The sequence below is a fragment of the Hyperoodon ampullatus genome (assembly GCF_949752795.1).
Source record: "Hyperoodon ampullatus genome assembly, chromosome: 8".
Classification (NCBI taxonomy): Eukaryota; Metazoa; Chordata; class Mammalia; order Artiodactyla; family Ziphiidae; genus Hyperoodon; species Hyperoodon ampullatus.
Window position 1 is genome coordinate 58,257,195 of NC_136921.1, and position 21,841 is coordinate 58,279,035.

At 33.4% G+C, this 21,841-nt stretch overlaps 1 protein-coding gene across 1 annotated transcript in view; it reads right to left on the minus strand.

Annotated features, from left to right (window-relative positions):
- LRP1B (LDL receptor related protein 1B) overlaps positions 1–21,841 on the minus strand; it is a gene marked incomplete at both ends in the record, with an annotated part of 1,860,945 nt that overhangs the window by 250,421 nt on the left and 1,588,683 nt on the right. The window contains 8 exons of the mRNA XM_079710778.1: positions 2,070–2,257; positions 3,378–3,518; positions 7,216–7,338; positions 10,493–10,621; positions 15,338–15,457; positions 17,506–17,628; positions 20,134–20,283; positions 20,527–20,640. Coding sequence (XP_079566904.1) covers positions 2,070–2,257; positions 3,378–3,518; positions 7,216–7,338; positions 10,493–10,621; positions 15,338–15,457; positions 17,506–17,628; positions 20,134–20,283; positions 20,527–20,640 — 1,088 coding nt within the window. The remainder of the gene's footprint in view (positions 1–2,069; positions 2,258–3,377; positions 3,519–7,215; positions 7,339–10,492; positions 10,622–15,337; positions 15,458–17,505; positions 17,629–20,133; positions 20,284–20,526; positions 20,641–21,841) is intronic.

Here is a 21,841-nt window from a genome sequence, read left to right on the forward strand (position 1 = left end):
ATTTATCATGGCTTTCTGGGTGAGACTTACTTCTACCAAAACTAGTTTTCCAAATATGGAATCTCTGGGCACTCAGTATTTCTTACATGCAGGCATTAAAAAAATATATTAAACCATACTTTTGATGTTATGTCAAAAGGTGACTATTTCATATTCTATAATTTTTAGATTTTACCACCAAGATTATGACAGATTAAAAATATACACAGGATAAACACAAATAAATCTACTTTGAAATTTAAATTTTAGACAGCTAGATGGATAGATATACATTCTATATGATAAAAATAGATTATTTATAACATGACAAAATTTTAACTATTACCTCTAATAATTTTATAACACATTCCCTGACTTTTTTGGAAATATTTCTATATTGATTGTACATAAATCACCAATAAAATTTTTTCTGCTTCATTGGGTTTCAAAACCTTTACTGCCAAAATTAATTACCTCATATATACTCATCACATTAAGAGCTGTCCTGGCTCATTTGTCTTGTTTCCTTCCACCTATAATACAGCGTTTGTGAGTCCGTGCTTTCGTGTTTTAAATCTTATAAGTTTAACAAATTCTGCTGAATACAATACTGGATCTAAAAACTTTTTAAATAAATATAACTTTCTTGGTATTTTACTTTTTATCTCTATTTTTACGCAGGGGAAAATGATTATTGTACTTGTTAGGTTATATCTATATACCGTGACCAATGTAGTTAAGTTAATCATAATACCAGAAATTCAGAGATTAAAAATGGCAAAGTGGTTGTTTGGTGAATTTACCATTAGATAGAACTGACTTGTCATAGAATATCAAGGCTATCAAGGAAAAACTGAAGCATCTTTGTAATACATGCTTTTTTTTTTTCTCTAGCATCTTTTAAAGAAAGTCACTTAGTCCCAACTGAAATACTTTTAGACGTGAGAAATTTGGCAACTGATTCCAATGTAGAGAATTCTAATGCTCAAAAAGTCTTTCTTATACAGAATCTGCTTCCCAACTCCTAATTCCAACCTTTGAAACAACTCAGAAAGGTATGCTCCCTATTCCAGTACTTCATATATTTAAATAGAGCTGACTAGCCATTTTGCTCTTGGTAAAACTTCTTCCAAAAGTGTGTTTTCCAGACCCCCTTATGCCAATGGCTGTACAAATGGGGATACAGTACAGTTTGTCAAGGTTCCTCTTAAAGTGTCACGTCCATAAATATGCACAGTACCCCAGGCATGTTCTGATCAGCGCAGAACTCAGCAGAACAAAATCTGAACTCTGTACTACTCCTAACTGGATTAGACTGCCTCTGCGGTTCGTAAAAGCCATGTCCTTTTGCTGATTCATACAGAGCTACTGTCCAGTTAAGAACATTAATTTCCAGCTGAATTGTGTTTACTGAGGTTTTCCCACATTTACATAATTGATTTTAACCTAATGCACCACTTCAATATTTTTTTTGTATGCATCCTCCTTTCCAACATATTGAAACACAGATGTTTTCAAAAGCTATTTGTGTCAATCAATTTTGGCAGTGAATCACATTCTTCAGGAAAATGGGACCAACAAAAAGCAATTAGAATGCTAGGCATGATTTATTTTTAGTGTACCTGCACTCAGTCCTAATAATTCATGTGCTCTGTTTTTTTTCTTCCTGTTTATATGAAAAATCATTGTATTCTCCAGTGTTGTGGTATATAAATTATTAGCCCATTCCACTTCAAGGATGTATGAGAGGGAAAACGAAGGAAGCAACAGGAATTTAAGAGAGTTGCATAAACATTTATGCAGCTGTTAACAGCAGTACCTTCCTCAAACACTGGTCGTCCTTTCCTAACTTTTTTCTTTATGATCAGCATTTATTAGAAAACATTTTGATTTTTTTGTCTCCATGAGTATATTCTCACAATTTATATACCACACTATTATTATGGTTTGCATATACAGAAACTCTCCATTTAAATGTTTTAACTAATGATATTATAATGACAAGTTTTACAGCTATATTGGATGAAATCATTTTTATTGCCTCAAATTCTAACCTGTCACATGATTTTCTGTCTTTGATGTGTGCCTACCTTATAACTGGCTGGAAGGTCCTGACAATCTTGAGAACATCCACTGACTTTCCTACTCAAGCATTCATTTACATGGCAGTTTCTCTCATCTGATCCATCGCCACAGTCATCCTTATTGTCACAAACACCTCCACTGGGAATGCACCTGCCATTTTTGCACATAAAAAATGAACTGTTGCATGACTGTTCTGAAAAAAGAAAATAAAACAAATGGAACATAAAGAGCATGCCATTGTTTTATACTACAATTGTTGAATACATTCACAAATATGATGACTTGTCTGTCAAAAATTATAGTAAATATATGTACATATAAAATGCTTTATATTCAGTTTAATATTTTATACATGAAGAAAATCAAGGGCAAACTGTACTTTCATGTTCAACACACTGCAAATCTAGCTTTACATTGAAAATTAACAATCAAAATAAGCACCTATACTAAAATTAATGGAGTATTTCTGTCTTCATCTATACTGTGAAGAATGAGTTCAAAAGTGTAATGATAGCTTGACATTCCCCTCAAGCCATAAGTCTCTGAGAAATTATATGTCACTAAAAATTAAGAATCTGGAATAGCTAGATATTCCTAAATTCTTTTTCTTCCTGGAAATATAACATTGATATTCTTAAGTCCAGGCATAAAAAAGATACTTGCGGTGAATCACAGTTGTCACAAATATAGCTATAGAAAGGAGTTCAAGTTTTGCAGCTACTCACAATCTGATGGTTTAAACATTACTCATTACCATACATGATAAAAGAATGCCTATTAACATGTAAACTACATGAGAAAAAGAAGTAATTGGGTTTATTCTAAAATGTATAACTATGTATTCAATCTTTGGAATAGTAAAGTGTAAAACAGACCAAGTTTGGCTATGTATATATTTCTGTTCAAATGATATGCAATTTATTTCATTTTGCCTAAGTCTGAATAATATTGACTCTATTTCAGTAAATCTCAATTTCTTTTATGATTAAATTTTCAAATAGGTCCATACAGAAAAATTATGTTCACATAAAATAATATACTAAGAAAAAATGACTTCTTTAAAGGAGCAGGATGATGGATTCATCTGGTTCATTGCCACAAATCTTCATATTTGGGGCACAGACTTACATTTCTATAACTAGCTCCAGAACAAAGTTGATTACTAGGATCCTGCATGGTATCAATAGAAGCATCACATGCTTAATTATTTGCATTTCCTCTCATTGAATATTATATGAGACTAAAAAATAGAGTCACAGTATTGCCTTAAAAAAACAAATTTTGGAATAAACAATATTATATATTTTCTGTACCTGCACTTTTACACTTTGGGTTTATAGGTGCTTCATCAGAATGGTCTGGGCAGTCAAAGTCTCCATCACACTGCCACTGAGTATTTAAAAGACATCGTCCATCAGCACAACTAAATTCTTCTGCATTGCACGGTCGGTATCCTGGAGACAAAGAAACATTCCAATTCATATAACAAATATTCATTAAAACTTTATTTCATAATGTACACTAAACTTAATTAACCATGTGAGTTACCCAGGCCTCTTATGGGAAATGTCTCTCATTTCTTTCTAGGGCAGTTACAATAATTGCAAGAGATATTTGTGGTTGGAAGTAGGATTAAAGTCCAGAAAACAAAGTTGGAAACAAGGAACTCATATTTTGTTTCTAAGTAAGGAAACAAGAATGCAACACAAGTATACAACCTCTGTTCACTTATTATCTATATCCTAAAGATTTCCTTTAGAATGGAAAACAAAATGAAAGCTACTCAAAATTATTTTCAAGACTAAGCTTGGCTAGGTATAGTACTAGAACATATGGATGAACTGATTCTGGGTTATAATAATAATTTTCAGAAGCTATAATGTCATGTTTATGTTTGGGAAGCAGCATGAAAAGTGTAAAGAAATTGTTAAAATGAGAAAATTAAAATCCAATTCATAGAGCAATAAGCACAAAACTATTGTAATTATCCTACATATTGATTCTTAGAGGCATTAAAAGGCTTTGTTCAAAACACAGTATCAATCAATCAGTTGTTAATGTTCATATCTAAGCCGGTTTGTAAGTAAAACTCATTTGAATTTGAATATTATGAAGTTTTAGATTGGGTTTTTTCCTGAGTTTGTTAACAATAAAAAATGTCATTTCTATTATAAACTTTCTGGTAAATGTAGGCAAATATTTTACTTTTGAAGAGAGAATGTAAGATTTTTATGGTTTAAAATAAAATTTCAGGGCTTCCCCGGTGGCGCAGAGGTTGAGAGTCCACCTGCCGATGCAGGGGACACGGGTTCGTGCCCCGGTCTGGGAAGATCCCACATGCTGCGGAGCAGCTGGGCCCATGAGCCATGGCCGCTGAGCCTGCGCATCCGGAGCCTGTGCTCCGCAACGGGAGAGGCCACAACAGTGAGAGGCCCACGTACCGCAATAAATAAATAAATAAAATAAAATAAAATAAAATAAAATTTCAGCAGAAAAAAAGATTCAATAATGATTATTTCATTGAGACGTTTATCATATTGCATGGCAAAACTAGACAGTTCTAAAATATCTCCAGTTTCCCTAGTATTCCTTCCCACCCTCTCATTCTTCACCAGTTCCTCCTCTTCACTCAATACATATGTTCAAGTCTCTCCCAGTCCAATAACAATAAAAATCCATCCACATAACTCTTAACAAGACATGTCCCTTCTTCCCTGCTCAGTCAAGTCCCTACTCAATCTTCCTTTCACTTACTTACCTCTTTGCTTTCACTTACTTTCATTCATTAAAGTCTCATTTCTGCAACATCTACCTGCTGAAATTCCTCTTAGAGCTAATAAATATCAAGTGACAGTTGATAAATTCATAGGTGTCTCTGGCTCCTATCTGCTTCACTGTCCTCCAGTGCTTGATGCTGTTGTCCGTACTACCTTGGAAATAGTTTCCTGACTTAATATTCATAATCCACTCTCCCAGGCTTCTTTCTAACTTTGCTTTTGCTATTCCCTTTTCACCCTCTTTCCGTATAAAGTTTTTTTCTGTTCTACTCTAAAATGTTACAGGGAAAGCCCTTATTTCAGCCTTCAGTATATGGTTTTCCCCTTTTCCTTTCTACCGTGTTGGGTATTATCATTCTTTGTCATATTTTGAATATCACCCTTATGCTGATGGCCACCAGGTTAATATTATTTGTCCTGATCATACTCTAGAACTAAATTTTCAAACACTCACTATTCAGCTTCATGTGATTGTCTGATTAACACTTCATATTCAAAATGTCCAAAATTAATTATTTGTTACATCTCTTCTCCCACACCAGCAAAACTGCCCCTTAACCTCATTCTAAAGCTCATTAACAGCAACACCATCCTCCAAGTCATCCAAGCTAGAGATTCTACTTTGTCCTCCATCTGTAACTGTAAATGAATTCTGACCCAATTCTACACTTTCCATTCCATCATTTCTGCCCTAGTTCAAAACCGCAGTGTTAATTATCATAACTATAGCAATAACCTCCTAACTAGTTTATTTTCTCTTTATGGCACCTCTCCCTCATGGCAATATTTCATCCACTCTGCTGAAAAAGATGGTTCTAAAATATAAATTTGACTGAGACATTCCTCTGTTTCAAAATGTGTGCTGGCCACTGAGAGGCAAATTAATTAAATACAAATTCTTTAACATTGTATTTGAGACTTTTTAGAATCTAGCTTCAACTTAACTTTCTAACTTCAACTTACCTCACAAAAGACTAATTGCTATTCCTCAACCATGTTGATTTGTAGTTTTTGTAAACATATATAGAATTTACTGTGTCTGGAACTGTTCTAAGCACTTTACAAATATTAATATATTTAATTCTCTTAACAACTCTAAGAGCTAAGCAATGCTATTATGTGTTTTTTACAGATGAGGAAATTGAGGTAGAGGCAGGTGAAGTAACTATTCCAAGGTCACACAGCTAGTAATTGGCAGAGCCAGGATTTGGACCCAGGCCATCTGGTTCTAAGGTCCATGCTCTTAACCACTATGTCATGCTCTCTAGCATCTAAATATGATTTCCTCTAACATTCCCTGCTTCTGTTCTTTAGTGCCTCAAAAATTATTTTCTCAGCTCTGATTTTATGTATTGTGATTCTTATTCCCATATGACAATTATGTTATTGTTCTATATTGTATTTCTGATTTTCCTGTTCATCTGTAATTTTTTCTAGTGGGATATCTGTCTCATTCATCTCCATATCAACCAAATATAGTGTCTAGCAGAGGAAATATACTCAATCAGATATAACTCTACTTCAGATTTACATCTTGAGTTATGATGTAGCTTTTAAAATATCACATTGAATCCAGGACTTAATGGCGAATTAATATACGAACAGATACCCACTGATCTCAAAGAGATTTATATCAAAGACCAAGGTTATAGACGCTGCATAGGGAGGACAAAGGGAGGCTAAATCTACTAACTTTCATAGGTATATGTGGACTTCACAGCTTTTCATTTTATATTTATTCATGTATACATTTAAATATTTTACAAAAATACTACATTCACATATTTCAATATCAACTGGGAATTTTTAATATACTAATTTTTATCACAAAAGTTATATATGTGTTCATATGTATATTATATAGATATGATGGTTAGATAAATATACATGTGACAAGATAAATTTCATAATAATAACATTAAATTTTAACAAGTAAACACATGTATAAAAAGATAAAGCAAAAGAAAAATGTTAAGTATCTAGATTCTCTGATAGTTGTGAACTGTATTCTTTTTTCCTCACTCAAATATTGATTTGGCTGTAAGATTGAACTAACCAGCTATATATTGTCTTTAAAATAAAAGATATTTCAAAGTACTTAAAACTAAAGACATTTTTATCAACATTTTCCAGTGTGGTTCTTGTAAGAATACACTACAACAAGTAGGCATAATTTTCAAATAGGTGTGTAATTATGGTAGAGTTTAAAGGGGTTATATGTGGTGTGTCTATATTACTGAAGTTACATGTTCTTAGTGAGATTAAGAAATGTATTTCTTTGTTTTTGTTATTTATTTATATATTCCTGGAGTTATTTTAAAAGACTGTTACTCAGCCTGAGAATCTTCTCCATGAAAAGTTTATATATACTTACCACATTGCAGTGACTCATCAGAGCCATCTCCACAGTCATCATCATGGTCACAAACGAATTGCTTGGGAATGCATACTTTATTATGGCACATGAAAGCATTTTCATCACATGTGTTATTGGGAGCTAAGAAAGACATCACAAGAAATTAAGTTAGATGAGCACCTATTTTATCTTCCCCTACTTTATGAGTTTGGGAAATGTATGTTATTGTACTCAATACACTCAATAATTCATGGTTATTTAAAAAAGGAAACAGCTAAACATTCAATATATCAGATAAATTAATAATATATATTAATATATGTATTTCATTATAAGTAGTATTTTACTATATGAATATAAATATATATAATTCAAAGTTTTGGTGTTAATATGTTCAATCAACAATTCTAGAGTGACCTTGAAATTTCAGGCCATTTAGCAATTTGTAAGTTTGCTGAAGTTTGAATTCAAAGGTTCATATGTGATAAAAAAATCACTCAACTATAATAATGTGGCTGTTTTTTTTTCTCTCCTCATGCTTGTAGTAAAGCTAGTAAAGTGATAAAAACCTGCTTCTTTGTGAAAAATGGACCTGAAAAGACCACCAAGTGCTAATGCTCATGATGGAAGTGAAAAGAAAATCAAAAGGGCTAAGAAAGTTACTGTTTTCAAGAGGAAAATAAAACTTTGGGGTGACTTCAATGGGGTGCTGAAATAGGTTAAGTTAAGATCTATGGTGAGATGAGCCCAACCATAAGTACCACACTAAATTAGGAATATCGATCCATAAAATGGAACATCAATCCTTCTGGAATACTGATCCATGAAAGTATTCTCTAGCAAGGGCCTTAACCAGCAGGAAAAATGGTTGATTAAAATGTGCAGTAAAACTTCAGCTGACTTGTACAGAGGAAATAAGCTTTAATAGTATATGTATAGCATCATAGAAGTTTGATCATTTAAATATTTTAATTACTTTTCTTACATGGAAAGGGTAAATGCTATGATATGACTCAAGGTTTGGGATATTTCAAATGTTAAGAATCTGCTATATGATGGATGTTAACTAAGCTTGTTGTGGTAACCATTTTGTAATGATATAAGCATATCAAATCATTATGTTGCACACCTAAAACTAACACAATATTGTAGCTCAATTATATCTTAATTTTTTTTAAGTGAAAGAAAAAAGAATCCTCTACATGTTATTATAGTGCACTGGAAAGGGGGAGGCTTTGCAAAAAGTTGCTCTTCAACTTATAGTTTTATCCTAAGAAAGCTATTTACCTTCTTGGTGCATCTGTTTATTTATCTGTTTAATGAAGATAATAAAATCTATCTGATAAATTTTCTGCAAGAACTAGATAAGGTACATGAAGCAGATCAGCTCATTTTAGGTACTCAGTACATTCCTAGTTGCTGTTTCAATTCCTATCTATACAAAAATTATCTTTGGCAGATCCCCAAAAGCACTTCACTGAGATACTGTGGAAATTCAATAATGTAAATAAAAGCACCTACCAATATAACTGATGTATAATGGGCACCTGAAAAAATTTACTTGCCTTCCAATCTCTCCCCTTCATGTCTTAATAGGCACTTTCCTCTACCTAGAACACTTCTCTTTCTTCTCTTTTTCCTTCACAACTGAGATAACGTTATTACTTTTCTTTGAAATCCTTCCATGAGACTTCTAAGGTTTTTTACACAATATTTATTTGTGATGACCTAGTATCTCTTCTATGTATCATTCTGACACTTAAGCTATTATAATTATTCTTTTACATGCTTATCAGCTCCTGATCCCCAAACTGCCCCACACTACATGAAAAAAGGAAATCTCTGCTTTCAAAACTCAGTAATGACTAAAAAGAGACATGAGCAGGTGAAACAAAAAGAATTACTTAAATTTAATCAAGTGTAACTAATTTTCAACAAATTTATTTTCAAAAATGATACAGAAGCCACATAGGAGCAGCATTCAAAACTGCCCATTATAATCAAAGTAAAACTCAGTTACTAATCACTACGCTAACTTTTAACTGTGTGACAGCTTATATAACTCAAGTGAATTATGCCAATTCTAATGCATGAATTATTCTTTAAGATACTAAGCAACAGAGGCTTATTTGGAATTAATGCTTTCAGGTCACTTCAGTACAATTTGTTGTATTTTAACATAATTTACTTAATAGCACCCATGTGGTCCAAAATTGTTAATATGTGTCCTGAAGCATTAACTTGCTACAATAGCAACAGTATACAGGGACCATCTGGATCCCTGAATTGATGCATAATCCTTTATTATGTAGCCCTCAGTGGCCCCATTGACCTTTACAGGCATACATATCAGTTTCAAGATCAAACTGATTTATTTTACAATAGCATGAGCTCTGTGCACACAAGCCTGCCTCAAAGTCTTCTTTTTCCTTCTCTGCTTTAAATATCCCCATATACACACACCCACATACACATACTATTACATTATGGCTTCAATTACAGTTTTAAAGACCTGAAGACAGGTCATCATAGAGATGACTGGTAGATTTCACTTTAATAAGCAGAGTTCACAGCACTGTTCCTAATAAATTGCTCAACAGATCCCCTATGTGACCTGGGGATCGGCATTCAAATACTCAGTCCCTTCATTCTCCTGATCATGCAAAGGAATTTATCTAAATTTTTACTATTGAGTAATCCCCTGAAAATTTCCTGAGGGGACCTAGGGTTAGAAACTTAGTAAACTGTCTGGCCTCCAAAGGTGCTCCTCTGATTCCCCAGCTTCATTCAGCTATATACATACTATTTTTACCTGACCTAAGGGCTAATATCCTATCCGTAGGACTAATAGGTGTTTAATGACCTTCTGAACAGTAGGTATTTAGGATCATAGCAGCCATTTACAAAGTATCTGCAATACACAATCTAAAAGCCTTCAAGGGGAGTATGGGGTGGGAGGGTGGAGGAAGATGCTAAAAAGGAAGTAACAAACCCACCACACACACATACAACAGCGTAGTTAAATTATCTCAGAAATGAAGTGAAAGATCTTCGTGCATCAAAACCAGTTTTAAAATGGGTAATCCCTCTGTTCATGGAAACACGCTGAACAGTGGTTAGAGGGGTTGCTGAACTACTATGATGACGACATCCCACCTGATTAATTCTGATACTACGTATGAGTCCAGGGATTGGGAAAGTGAGAGAAAAGGTGATATGGTGAGTATTACAAAAGCAACTGTCTGAGGATGCTGCAGCAGCTTTCTTTCATAGACAGCCCCATGAGTGTTCATACCACAGCCTGCTGTGGAGAGCTCATCGCTTCCATTTGGACAGTCCCTTTCACCATCACACAGCCAGTGTCGGGGCACACAGGCATGGGAGCCCTGGCAGCTGAACATGTCAGGCGCACAGGTGATGGCACCTGAAACCCACCAAAAAAAATGTCATTAAGATCACACACAGCAGGTCCGCTGAGAAAGATCTATAATTTCATTTCCTATAGACAAGAAGGGAAGCAGAAGAATGCCACTGACAAGGAAAAAACTGTAGTTATTTGGAATCATCACATATTATCCATCCCCTATGGACAGTTTCCTCTCAGAATGCATTCCTTCTCAGTAGCAAGTATTATATTTCTTAAAGCTACATGGCAGAAAATAATGAGTATGCTCTCCTTGTAAAATGTAGCAAAACACAGAAATCCCATTGTGAATAAACTGAGATAAAATTTCAAAAGGACTGAACCTATAAGGATAATAACAGCATTTTTATTGCTTAATATATGCTAAGCACTTAATATATTAACTAATTTAGTCCTCACAATCGCTCCAAATGGTAGAACTATTATTAGTCTCATTTCACAGAAAAGGAAACTGAGGCTCTGAGAAGTTGGAAAACTTACAGGAAGTCACAAATTGCAGAGGAAGCCACATGGTGAACTGGGAGTCCAAAACCTTTTTGATTCCTAAGTATCTTCTCTTAACCAGTAATATCATTACTGTTCCTCCCCACCTTGTGTTCTTGAAAAGTATAAATGTATGCGTGTTCCCTTTGCTTTTACACACTTAATAAACAGAATCTACCTTTTCTTCGCTCTATCAATTCAATGTTCCTTCAGTTGCATGATGTTGTTTTCAAATGTATACAGGAAAAAAAAAGAAATGCTTGTTGACTGTTAAGTTCAAAGGGTCATGGGTGGTTTCTCTTTGTTTTTCTTTATATGGGCATAGGGTAATCGAGTAAAATTAGAAAATGATTCATTCTCCTGGTATTTCCCAAGCCCCAAGTACAGTTATACATATTGAATGGTTTATTTGTTATGTATATAAAATATTTGTTGAGTGAATCAGTAACATGCCCCCCAAATTTAACTTCCCTTTAATTTCACTTTCTTGTGACCAAATGCTACCCATAGAATAGATGTTAAAAAACAAGTTGTAGGGCTTCCCTGGTGGCGCAGTGGTTAAGAGTCCGCCTGCCGATGCAGGGGACACGGGTTCGTGTCCCGGTCTGGGAAGATCCCACATGCCGCAGAGCAGCTGGGCCCGTGAGCCATGGCCACTGAGCCTGCGCATCCGGAGCCTGTGCTCCGCAACGGGAGAGGCCACAACGGTGAGAGGCCCGTGTACCGCAAAAAAAAAAAAAAAAAAAAAAAAAAAACAAGTTGTAAGAATTATTAAAAAAATGTTAGTATCTCCAAGAAGAAAATATGACTGCCTAGATTGATGGACAGTTGTTTCCAAACCTTTAAAGCTACTTTAATTGGATTACCAATTATCATCTTACTTTTCAGCCAGAGAGTTTTTATGAGAACATGTTTTTTAATGCAATGTTATCAATATGGGAGTACAGCAGGGTGACAAAGTGGAACCCCCTGGTGATCTTTTCAACATAAACATGTCTCTTCCTACATATACTTTAATTGGGAGGACAGGATGGCAAGTGAATACTGAAAAGTCCCCCAGGTAATTCAGATTTGCTTATTTGTTGAGGATCAGTGCTAACAGATGAGTTTAATATGATATCTATTACTGGAAGAAATTATAAAGAAAATCTATTAAACAAATGTTGCTTTAATTTAAAAATGAATTTACTTGCTACCTATTGTCTTTAGTACTTTCTATAATAAAATTCTCTTCCTACAAGTTATTTTTACATTCCTCCTTATCTATTTTTTTAAGCTTGTCATAAGAACATAGTGTGTCACTTTCACTCTTAGACTCTCAGTTAGTGCTTTAATTTCCATAATATTTTTATTATTTAGCTGGAGATGCAAAAAATTGCATTCTTTCTGCTACGGAAGTTTCGATACATTTAGCGCCCCTTGTCTACTTTCTTATTATCACTCCAATTTATTCTCAAGGGAGGCGTAATAGATACAGCATTGATTTTACTGTTGAGAAATTTAACTTTGTATGACCTTGCAGAAGATTAGTGTCTGAGTTTCCCTCTAAAATGAGGGTTATGACTAGATAATTACTAAGATACCTAAAACTATAAAATGGCATAAAGCTCTTTGCAGCTAATTTTCTGGCTCCCTTTAAAGTGGTTCAACAGATTCTGTGTTAAGAGCATGCCAAAACATCATCGTCAATTTAAAAGAAAATGAGCCAAGGAAAAAACTCATGGCTTCCTTCCATAATTACCACTGTCATCTGGAGACACATTGCCTTTCTCAGGGACATGAATTCCAAGGGAGAAGGAAGACAAGCTGAAGGAATTCTACCAGATCCATCTTGGGTACCTACTCAGATATAATATTTGATTGGTGAGAGTTACTATCCAATTTAGTAAGTATTTCAGAAACCTGAATTCTGTTCCTAGTTCTGTCATCACTGATTCACTGAGTGACTTCAGGCAAATTTATTAACCTCTGTGAGTTTTTCTTTCTTCATCTATCACATGACGCAGGTGAACTAGACTGATTTTTATAAGTGAATCCTCAAATCCCAAGTCAGAACCACTATGTGCTTATGAAGAAACAATATGTCTACATCAGAATATTTGGAGATGGGGATTAATAATCTACATTTTAAACAAACCTCTGAATAGGATTTTTTGTACACTAAAGGTTGAAAACCACTGAGATAAATTATTTATAAAGTTCCTTTCCAATCCTAAAATATTAAGTCCAATTCATTGACTGATGCTTGGTCTAAAGCAGTAATTTTTACGTAACAACAGCTTGGTAGCATATAAATTGCAGCCTGTGATTATGTTAAATAGACTGGGTGTTTTGATGACAGGTAAATATGTTCATTATCATTAAATCCTTTAAAAAACTTATCAGGACATTGATAGACATTGACATGACAATACCACTGTGAAAAATAAGGGAGGGAGCAGGAGAAACACAACAAAAGAGAATGGGAATAAATTCATTTATATAGTACACATTGGCCATGTCAGATGATCATGATAATTACATAAGGTAGATGTCTTGTAACCATTTAATAGGTAAGGAATTTGAGAAATAAGGGATAAAATGGACCAGCCCATGATCACACAGCTGGAAAATGCAGACGTGGGAGAATTCAACTCTGTATGACTTTAGAGTCTTTACCACTTCTATTATACTGTGTCCACTTAAGAAGGATAGAGGTATCAGGGGAGCCATTTAGTGTAGAATTAAACAAAGGGTCAAAAGCAAGATAATTTTAGAGACAGAAAACATGTTCAACCTGCTGTAAATTGGTAGTCCTTTTTGTTAAAATTAAACAGGGAACTATACTCAATACTCTGTAATGGCCTATAAGGGAAAAGAATCTAAAAAAAAAAAAAGAAAAAAAAAAGAGTGGATATGTGTATATGTATAACTGATTCACTTTGCTGTACACCTGAAACTAACACAACGTTGTAAATCAACTACACTCCAATAAAAATTTTTAAAAAAGAAGTATTTAATAGCAAACAGAAACAAAGTAATTAAAACAGACTGGCCAGTCATCTAATTAATTCATTATTTCTTTTTCTTTTCAGAGGTTTTCGATAGTAATCTTTCTACATTTATCTTTATCTGTTGTATAACTAAATTGTTTCAGCTGTGTAAATAAAAAGTAGATTTTAGGTGGCTTAATACAGGAAAATAAATTGCCTACTTTCTGAGGATATCTCCAATTTTATGATACATACAGAGAACTTCATTTTAGTGTGAACATTATAAATCTTATATTCCTTTTTCCATGATAGTGACCTAAATAGCAGGCCACAACTCCTGAAAATTTAAAAAATGTGTTAAGTACACTTAACTCCATAAGTGAGCCTTATTCTATGACTCAGGTCCTTTTCTCTCTTAAATGATATTGATAACAGTTATGAAATAGGGTTGATATAATGAACAAAGAATATATAGCTATAGGTACAAACACACATATGGAAACAGATCAGAAAGATAAATAGACAGATAGACATGTAACTAATTTAGTAGAATGCCTGGCCAACCATAACAAATATATGGAGCTTAGGTTGCTTCCTTCTTCTACCTCTTAAAAAATTCATTTAATAATTAAATTTAAATTATTTGTTAAATGTCTGTGATTAATTAAAAGCAATCACGTTGGTTTTTAGCCATTGTAGTTGACGTATAGTAAACATAGACATTTGACACTCTACCTCTAATTCTATAAAGCTGAATGTTAAAGTATATTTTAAAGTCATATACAATAGCCTGCTTCCTTAATTTCCATTTAAAACAATTCAATAAGCGTAATTACTATAATACACAAACACACACCATGTGTGGCTTATGGCAGTATAAATCTGCATAGTAAATTTGGATGGTGACTTAGCAATACTTATCAAGAGCAATGAGAAAATTTTCAATCATTTGATCCAAGTAATCCCAATCATTGAGATCCATTCTAAAGAAGTCACTGAAGACTAGAAATACAATTTGCAAATTGTGTTAATATTCAGCAAAAAATCCTAAAAGTCTAATAGTAAATGTATATATGAAAAATTGTAGACTGATAAGTTGTCATAAAATAATAAAAACAGTTACATGGAAATGTATATACATATAAGCTTAATGTTAAGTTTAACAAAGTAGAAGACAAAAGTTTTCTGTATACTCTAAAACGATAGAGCATATGTATCATACTCCTAAAAACTGAATGAGAACACAAAAGAAACAACTCACCACAAATGCTATCACTTTCATCTAATCCATCTCCACAATCAGCCTCTCCATCACAAATCCAGTGCTTAGATATACATTTTTGTGCAGAACATGCAAATTGGTTCCAAGAACAAGAGGAACCTAAAAAAAACCCAAAAAACAAGCAAAAAAACCCATAAGAATGTTTGTTTTAGGTGCAAAAGAAAAAATAAATCCTTTGAGACATTCTTAGGAAAGATCTAACATGAGAAAGTTCTTTAGACTTTGCTAAAACCAGCCATCCCAAATATAACAAGCCAGAGTCCTCTTCTCTATGACAGTGCTATAAAATTTTGACCACAACTTGCATATTCCCTCTGAATTATCCAGGTTATACAACATTGTTCCTTCAACATAATCTCACAGGGTTTGACTTTGAGCTAGTCAATATGCTGGTCACCCTCCCTAAGTACATTACTGTCTTTTTCTAACATGTAGGGTATAGTTATAAAATAAATATTCCAAGTGTGGTCTAGTCATTTTTTCCTTTTTTTTTTTTTTTTTTTTTTTGCGGTACGCGGGCTTCTCACTGTTGTGGCCTCTCCCGTTGCAGAACACAGGCTCCGGACGCGCAGGCTCAGTGGTCATGGCTCACGGGCCCAGCCGCTCCGCGGCATGTGGGATCTTCCCAGAGCGGGGCACGAACCCGTGTCCCCTGCATCAGTAGGCGGACTCTCAACCACTGCGCCACCAGGGAAGCCCTTTTCCTAATTTTTAATCTATTTTTGAACAGTTGGAGAAAAAAATTACATCCTAGGCAAGGTCATAAATATGGTGAACTCACCACCATATACATTTGTTTTTAAAGGTGACATAAAAAAAAATAATAAAAAAAAAAAATAAAGGTGATGTGACTCAGGGGGTTTTAGCCTGATGACAAGCCATCAGTTTTGTACCTATACATACTTAACACTTTGATGTTTTCCTTTCTCTCCCTTGGGAACACTTAAATCTGACTAATAACATCCATATTCATTGGCATGGTGGCTGGTATTTTATTACCAAGTTATGCATTTATAATGGTGTATTCCATTTATTTCCAAAGTTTGTGATTGCTCTCCTCCACCCTTAGTCCATTTATCACCAGGAAACACCCAAGAATAAAATCCTACCAAATTAATATGTTCAAAATGTAAATGACTATAAAAATAAAAATTTGATTTTTATCGTATAAACTATTTAAAAACTTTGCATTTTTATTTGAAATATTTACTAACATGACCTGTGAAAAGAGAGACATTTAGAAAAACTGAAGCCCAGAAAAAATAAAATTAAAGAAGATACAACCATATAATGGCTTCTGTTCCAGGAAGTATGACTCTACATAACTATTTGTAAAGTTCTCTGTTCATCTTGTTCAGAATCTGGCTCTAATGTAAAGATATATGGCATCTTAATCAAACAAAATGCACCTTCATATTTCATGATGACATTTACTTTTATGGGACTTTGGCATTTCTTAGACAATCCATTTTTAATCTTTTTTCCTACTCTTGTCTATTCATCACAGTGTTTGCTATTTGTGTTAAATGAAAAGAGTGAATATATGCTTTTTATGCTTTTTTAGGAATTTTTTTGGCCTGAAAATCATAAAATCCATAAATCTTATAAAAATAAAAATTTTAAATGCTTTCTTACCTTGCCAAGTGAAATGAAATGTACACACACAGAAATTAGGATGTGGATAGTGATAGACGACAGTTTGAAGAAATCCAAGTTTAACTATACTATTTAAATCTATACATGTAATTAATAGAAACATTTAGGATAATAACAGTCAATAAGTGGTAGGGAGACTATAATGAGTTGCGTGAGCTAAATCCTTATTTTTCACAGCAGAAGGTAAATACATAAGCACCTAAACTTAATAAGTCAGGAAATGAAGGTATAAATATATCATTTAGATTAATGGAGGTAACCACTAACAAAAATAGAAAAGGTTAAAAGAAAAGGCTGTATGGAGGATTGTTATTCTCCATTATAAGTTCTTCTGTTCTATTTTAATTTTTACCATTTTGTGATATTTAATCAAAATAAAATTGATATTAAAATCAATTAGCAATATTTTGTGTAAAATCTCTATGTAAGAGAACATCAGTATATAAATAATAATATAGTTTATAAAAGTAAAGCAAGATATAATGTCTCACCACAGTGGAATTCATCAAGTCCATCCTCACAATCTTTCTGACCATCACATACCCAGGTATTCAAAATGCATCTTCCACTAGGACAACCAAAATAATTTTCTTCACATCTGTGTTTGTTTTTAACTGTGATAAAATATAGAATTTAATGTCAAATAGATTAAATTAATCTTAGACTTATGCAATATAGGTACATATCAAAACAGTAATACTCCTTGAACTGGAAGAGGTAAATAACAAGAAAACTTAAATAAAAAGAGCTGAGCTGAGGACATTAAGGAATGTCCAGGTCATGAAAACCAAGGAAAAGCTAAAAAACTGGCATAGACCAAAGGAAATCAGGGAGATATGATATCCAAATCCAATCTAGGATTGGATCCTGGATCAGAAAGAGGATATTAATGGAAAATCTTGTTAAATCCAAGTAATGTGGAGTTAACAAAAATAAAATAAAACATTTTATAGATGACTATAAAATAAGTAAGCCAAAGGCTAAAGAATCGTTTTAGGTGGAAAATATTCTTAATTCCATACTTATGAAAAATAAATTACATTATAAAATAATTAGAATTTTGCTGAGAAAGTGTAAACTTGGGGTTCCATACTTAGTGGGTACATATGCTTTGATTTATATATGTATTCTCTATTTTATATATGTATTCTCTATTTATGTATGTATTCTCTATTTTAAGGAAGGAAGAAAAACAAGTTGCAGTAGAATCTCTAAAATTGTCATACCTAACAAAAATATCATGAGAATAAAAAGTATCTGTATATAAAATTATTTTGTAAATTATATATTTTTCAAATTGTGGAGTATTGTTATTATTATAACCTCCAAGAGCACATAGAAAATACTAGATTTTTCTCTTTACTGGATGTCACTCATCCCCTTGCACCTTCAGGTTTACATAGATTTAGTGACTGGCTCACAGCCAATCAGGAAATAAATCTTAGAGTACACATGGCATCACACTATAGTGATACATTATGACTATTTTAAGGTAACAAAAATTACCTCCATTCTATTTTTTTAATGCCAACTTTGTAGATCTAATTAAAGATGAAAATTACTTTTTGAAGGGATTCATCATTAACACAAAAAGTCTTGATTGTGCTGGATGTCTTATTTTTTCTTAGGATATTGCCTAGATATAACCTAAGATATTTAGACTGACCTTTTACTGGCTTCCTGTTTGTCTGCCCACCTGTTTCATAAGTGTATATTAATGCCCCTTTCCTACTTCCCCAATATAATCACTATTCTCTATTAATGTTGAAAGTTAGCTTTCAAAATCATTTATTAATCCTAGAAATATATAAAGACTACAAATAAAGTTTAAAAATATATATTTACAAGCTTAATAGATACCTAGTTATACTGCCTTCAAAATAATTTAAAAAATTAACTATAGCCATAATGAGATAAAGAATTGTTACAGAAGAAACATTGCAATAAGAATCTAAACACCCAGTTTCCATGAGTCTAAAGCAATTTTCTATATTTATTTAATGTTTTATATAATGAAGGATAAAGTTAAAAAAAAAAAAAAGAAAAGATGTAGATTTGCAGTGAGCCAGTGCCTCCAGAGAAGTTTTCCAGTTCCTCCTAGGATACAGCGAGTCTTTTCAAACCCAAAAGGAACATCACAGAGTGTCACATACCGATGAGCAGTGGGGAAAAGAAAAAAAAGGAATCTGCTATTTCCCAGTTAATTGATTGATTATGCACCATTAAGAATATCAATTCTTTAGAGTAGATCGTATGTGTGTGTGTGTGTATTGTATACACTTGTGTATGGAATACCTACAAATATAATTTCTTAAAATGTTTCAAAAAAATATTACACATCTACTAAGCATGGAAAAAAGTGATTGTAGTGGCAGGGTCAAGAGAAGGAAACAGCAGTATGAGAACACATGCAATAGTATACTACAAGCATATCTACTTTCAGTTATAGTAATTTAACATCTTTCTTTCTGGTATTATTATATATTTTTAAAATTTGTTTCCTTAAATAGTTAGAAAGAAATAGGTTCATGATTTTCTTATGGAAGGCATTCTCCTAAGAAAAGTGTCTCACTGAGACTTTTCAGTGCTTGTGTAGGTAAAGATGGCTAATATATATAAATATACCAGTCTGACATTGATCCAGTAATGATAACTATTATGTTACCCATACTAGTATGCCAAAAGATTGTGTAAACTGCATCAAATAGCCTAACTTGACAATACAAGCTGTATAATAACAGGAGTAAAGTTAGTGGTGAGAAACAGTCTCCCTCCCTTTAGTCTATAGATTGTTTTCTCTCAGTATATACTACTTCTGTGAAAACTTTATAGATTACACATTTTAAGACGTAAACACCAACTTTAAAAGGATTAATGAGGAACTGAACATGAAAAAAGAAACTGATCCAAACATAGAACAGATTTCTCAAGTATCATTCCATAAGTCATTAAAAAATATAAAGTGGCATGTCTAGCACAGGGTGATTATTTTTAATTCAGTCTACAATATTTGTTTTAATCTGAGCCATTGAGTATCAAGAATGAAAATTAATAAGTTTATGCTATACAACCAGCCCCTAAATCTTCAAGGCAAAGACTGTTTTGTCTTCTAGAATTACCTGGGCATTTTAATTCATCTGAATAGTCTCCACAGTCGTTAGACCCATCGCATATCCAGGTTGGCAGAACACACAGTGAGGTAGAATTACATCTTATGAATCCTGTGGTTTTCACTCCAAGTTTATAGAAATATGTACAGTCTGTATTATCTATAAGGAGGTCAAGAGGAAAATGAAAAACACCTCATCTGCAAAGATTATGAGCCTTCTATGTAGGTCACAGAAACAAGAAAAGTTAACCTCATTTGAAGAAGTAAATATGCAATTATCCTACACAACAAGGGTTAATTACATATCAATTCCGGACAAGGTTCAGTGAGGAGTTAGACACTGTTCAATGTAATGCCAAAGGTGCACAGGCATGAACAAACAAAATGTAATGGAATATCTTACTGCAGTTCTTCTCATCTGAAGCATCTGCACAATCTAGGTTCTGGTTGCATCGTGCTGATCTTGGAATGCACGTCCCATCTGCACAGCGGAACTCAACAGTGGCACAGGTTGAAACTAGAAAAACAGGTAAATAAACAAATGGATAGACGAGAGAAAATGACTCCTTGCTTAACATTTTGAGTACTTTAATTCTCACAATTTTGTTTGGTTTTGCCTTTTTAACTCTGGGCAGTCAAACTTGACCCATAACCCCCAACAACAAGCTTGGGTTAGATGCCTCATACATCTTCCCCTGTCACGCTGTTCTTCCCTACATTGTAGTACTTATAATACTGCATTGCAATGGCCTGTTTATGTATCTCTCCCCCCATTAAATTGTAAGCAGGGACCGTGCCTTGTTTTCCCTATCATACCATATCAGCGCTAAACCAACAACAACAAAAAAATTAAATGTTGCTGAAACTTCTCTCTCCTTCCAACTTCAAAATACAAGGTATGACACTAAGCAAATGCCTGATTGAGTGTGTACAGAGAAATCCCGATCTGTTTACTAAGAAGAAGTGAAACACTCACTGCTATGATAAAAAGACACACAGACAGAGTCAGAGATTGAGAGGGAGAAACCAGAGTATTTGTTTTATTTACTCAAAGAGGGAATAGTTCAGCACTGCTAGAAAGTCATTATACTAAGTTATCCCCTTTCACATGGCCATATTACTAACATTTGGTATAGTAAATATGGATTCCTCATGCCAAGAAACATACAAATGTGGTATGACTTGTCTCTGTTGTTGGAAAGTATGGCTTTCCAAATCCCTGCTATGCTTAGATGAAAATCAGTTTTGATATGCTACCATCATTACATATTCTTTGTACAGAATAGCTTATTCATCATATATTCCTTTTTACTTTGCTTACACATTCATTACCATATAATGGTTTTCAGCAATATGTTGTAAACAGGTGCATGGCTTGTTTTGTGTTAGATTAACTTCGGTGAGATTTTTATTCCAAATTCAAATTTCCACAGGTTGATTATGTTAATGTACAACCTGAAGGGCTCCTTGATTATGCCACTTTTACTAGGGTTGATATTTTAAAGAGCCTATCTAATTATAAATATAAATTATATCAATTGTAAATGGTTAAAATGCTATTTAAAATATGCAAATTTTATTCAAGGGTGTGTATGTCATTTGTATCTCATAATGCACTGCTATTATTATATTTAATTGTATCTTGCAATTGTATCCTTATTTGTGTTTAAATGATGATTAGAATAAATGTTTTATTTACAATTTGCAATTATAATTGC